The sequence below is a fragment of the Cynoglossus semilaevis genome, chromosome 9 (assembly GCF_000523025.1).
Source record: "Cynoglossus semilaevis isolate Cse_v1.0 chromosome 9, Cse_v1.0, whole genome shotgun sequence".
Classification (NCBI taxonomy): domain Eukaryota; kingdom Metazoa; phylum Chordata; class Actinopteri; order Pleuronectiformes; family Cynoglossidae; genus Cynoglossus; species Cynoglossus semilaevis.
Window position 1 is genome coordinate 18,873,662 of NC_024315.1, and position 3,007 is coordinate 18,876,668.

A 3,007-nucleotide genomic window follows, 5' to 3' on the forward strand; every position below is an offset into this window, starting at 1 on the left:
CTCCTCCCTGAACCTTCTGGAAGACGAGCAAATACTGAACAATGTTTTCACACAGACATGTCTGTAGTGTTTTCCCTTCCTTCCAGAAATGCAAGACTTATCAATAACGTAAAGGCATTTTAGTGCTCAACCCTCAGAATGGCAACAACAAAACACATTCAATTGAATTATTATTAACTGGATGTAACATCTGTACAGCAATGGTTCACTGGGCGGAATTATGCTGATGATATTTTGAATATCCAAACAATTTTCAGACAACAATTTTCCCATCACTGACTGTAATTTCCAATGCGTATACATTCCCTTCACCCCTTGTGTTTGTGTCAAAGGCAAATCAAATCTGTAATATACACAACTAGAGTTAGAAGAAAAGGAACTGTTGACGGTGACAAGCACTGTTTCCTGACACACCACATAAACCCGGCTTTGAGCTTTGAGTTCAGCTAAGCTGCGGTGGAATTCAAAAGTTGATTGCAGTGCAGGAAGTTGCACACAAGGCAGATTTGATTCGCCTTTCGTTGTGTAATGTTACCGAAAAATATCTGGTTTTAAGTTTACTCAAAGAGAGTAAGGGAGCAAACAAAGTGATGGAAACTGTAATATTTGCAAATCGTTCTTTGGTGTAACTAATATTAATTATGAATTTTCTGCCATGTCAATGTTTTTAGGTCACCCGGTCCCACTGAAAATCAAGACCCAATGAGCATTAACCTTTGGAAATGAGTAATTTGACTTCAAATGTCAGTGCATACTGCTTAGAGGCACTTAGACTGCTTAGTCTGCTTCCAGGGCAGTAACTAAAGTGCTTTAGGGTGTAAAGAGAAAAGTTGAAGGAAATCTATTCTGTGGCTGTTCTTCAGGGCTCTGTACTGAGACAAAAAAAAAAACAAAAAACTTGCTGCTTCTGTGGATGAGGTAGAACATGCCAATGAGGCTGCCGGTTCATCCAAGGCTCAGTAGAGCACAGCTGCCAGATGATGAAAGACTTGATTCGTATGCAGTGAAAACAAATAGATTTCCCCTCCTGCTACAGTTCTCTGAAGCTCCCCTTTTGAGGACAAAGGACAAAACATTTTGAACGCAATCCTCCGACTTGAACCTAAACCTCCGTGTTGGGAAGTTCATGGAAGAGGCGAAATTCACATTCACATTCAAAGTGTCATTTAAGATTGAGTGGAATTTTTGAAATTAAATAGGATTAAATGCAGTTCTTTATAAGTTGTAGGGTGGATTCTGGTCTTTGTCTGCATTACAATTTTTTTTTATCTGGAATCGGTTTGCTCATGTCTCAAACCATTTTTAACCTGGAGTTATTTTTTTACCATCACTGGAGGTGATTGGTGATTCGAAGGTGTGAAATTTTATTGTTAAAATTAGCGGGGAAAACCATCACTGGAGGTGATTGGTGATTGGAAGGTGTGAAACTTTATTGTTAAAATTAGCGGGGAAAATGCAATTTTTACAAAGCTGCATCATAGGTCATGACTCAATCACACTCAGTCAAAGGGCTGGCTCTATTTGTCTTGCTCTCAGTCTGTTCCTATTAGGACAGTGTGGTTCAGACAATCAGGTCAGCAGTTAAAAAGAATTATTTTTTTTTTATTTTATTTTTTTTGTAATTATTTTTTTTTTATTTTATTTTATTTTTGCTCGATAGCTTTTCAACACCAGCATACGACTTCACTCATTAGACCTCCATCTCCTCGTCGTCTTTCTAACTGGAAGAAAACCCGAACCATGACAATGCCTCATCAGCTTTCAAACATTTCATTAGTGTTTCAATTACCTGGGTGCTGACAGTTCTTGTCCCATCCGTGGCTTCAACCGTCAAGTTGTAATTTGATTTCTGCTCAGCGTCCAAGGGCCGGGCTACAATCAGGGTTCCGCTGGCCTTGCCCACGTCAAAGCGACTGTCATAATTGCCACCTGCAGAGTAATGTTCAAACACAGTTGTTTCAACAATGAGCGGGAACACAAAAGATTAGTATGACAACTCATTCACACAACGGTGACAGGGACTCTGGTAAATCAACGGGAGGTGCGGACATTCATTCTCTGATGTGCTGATGTAGAGATTTTCCGTGCAGCTACAAAATGTAAACAAACACTATGTAAACGTTATGGGTCAGGGAAGATTTGTTGTTCAAGGAGACGCTACCCTTGTATTACTGTGGGGAAATGATTACCGCAATGTTTTTACTACAATGTGAAAGTGCACGATGTACAATTAGGGTATTATTTGGGTTATAATAAAATGGTTATGAATAAAGGGATAGTCTTGACTTAACCAGGCAATATCCAAAAATGATAATAGAAAAATTCAGATTATTTTGTTATGATTTCGTCACTTAGTAGCTCAATTGTGGGTTTAGGAATTCCCAAAGCCGGGAAGCTGGTTGAGTGTAATATCATAAGCTGATATTTTAATTAAATACGCTCTATTTACAATAAATCATGTTTTTTTCCCCTATGGTGCGTGGAATTTGGGGTCGGCTCAACCCGGTTGGGATTTTCTAAGAACTGAACTCATCCTTGACTCTCTATGGTGCAGGGCCAAAAAACATTGGGAACCACTGGTTTAAATTCATTTAGAGGCTAAATATATCAAATGTTCACAACTTGTATTTTTTTTTATCTTTAATCGTACAGATTGACATATGTATATGTATATATGTATATGTTTTATCTTTAATCGTACAGCTTGACATATGTATATGTATATGTATATATGTATATGTATGTCGCCATCTAAAGGATGAAACATTCACGGTTTCACAAGCACTTTTCACAACATTCTCTCACACGTCCCAGGTACAAAAGAAAGCACTGGTGAAACAACAACACTACAGGTACACCAAACAAAACCACCCGACCATAGTAACAGGCAGCACCACGCACGCACAATGAGGCTTGATCTCATAACACACAGTAGAGCCTATTAGGAGATCCCAGCAGCTACCTTCTGCTGTACAGTTGTGGTCACAAGCCATCTGAAGGATGTAAA

General features: G+C 38.8%; 1 protein-coding gene across 1 annotated transcript in view; it reads right to left on the reverse strand.

The window, feature by feature from the left end:
* Window positions 1-3,007, reverse strand: part of fat1a (FAT atypical cadherin 1a) — a 62,682-nt gene that overhangs the window by 31,633 nt on the left and 28,042 nt on the right. The window contains 1 exon segment of the mRNA XM_008317818.3: window positions 1,790-1,929. Coding sequence (XP_008316040.1) covers window positions 1,790-1,929 — 140 coding nt within the window.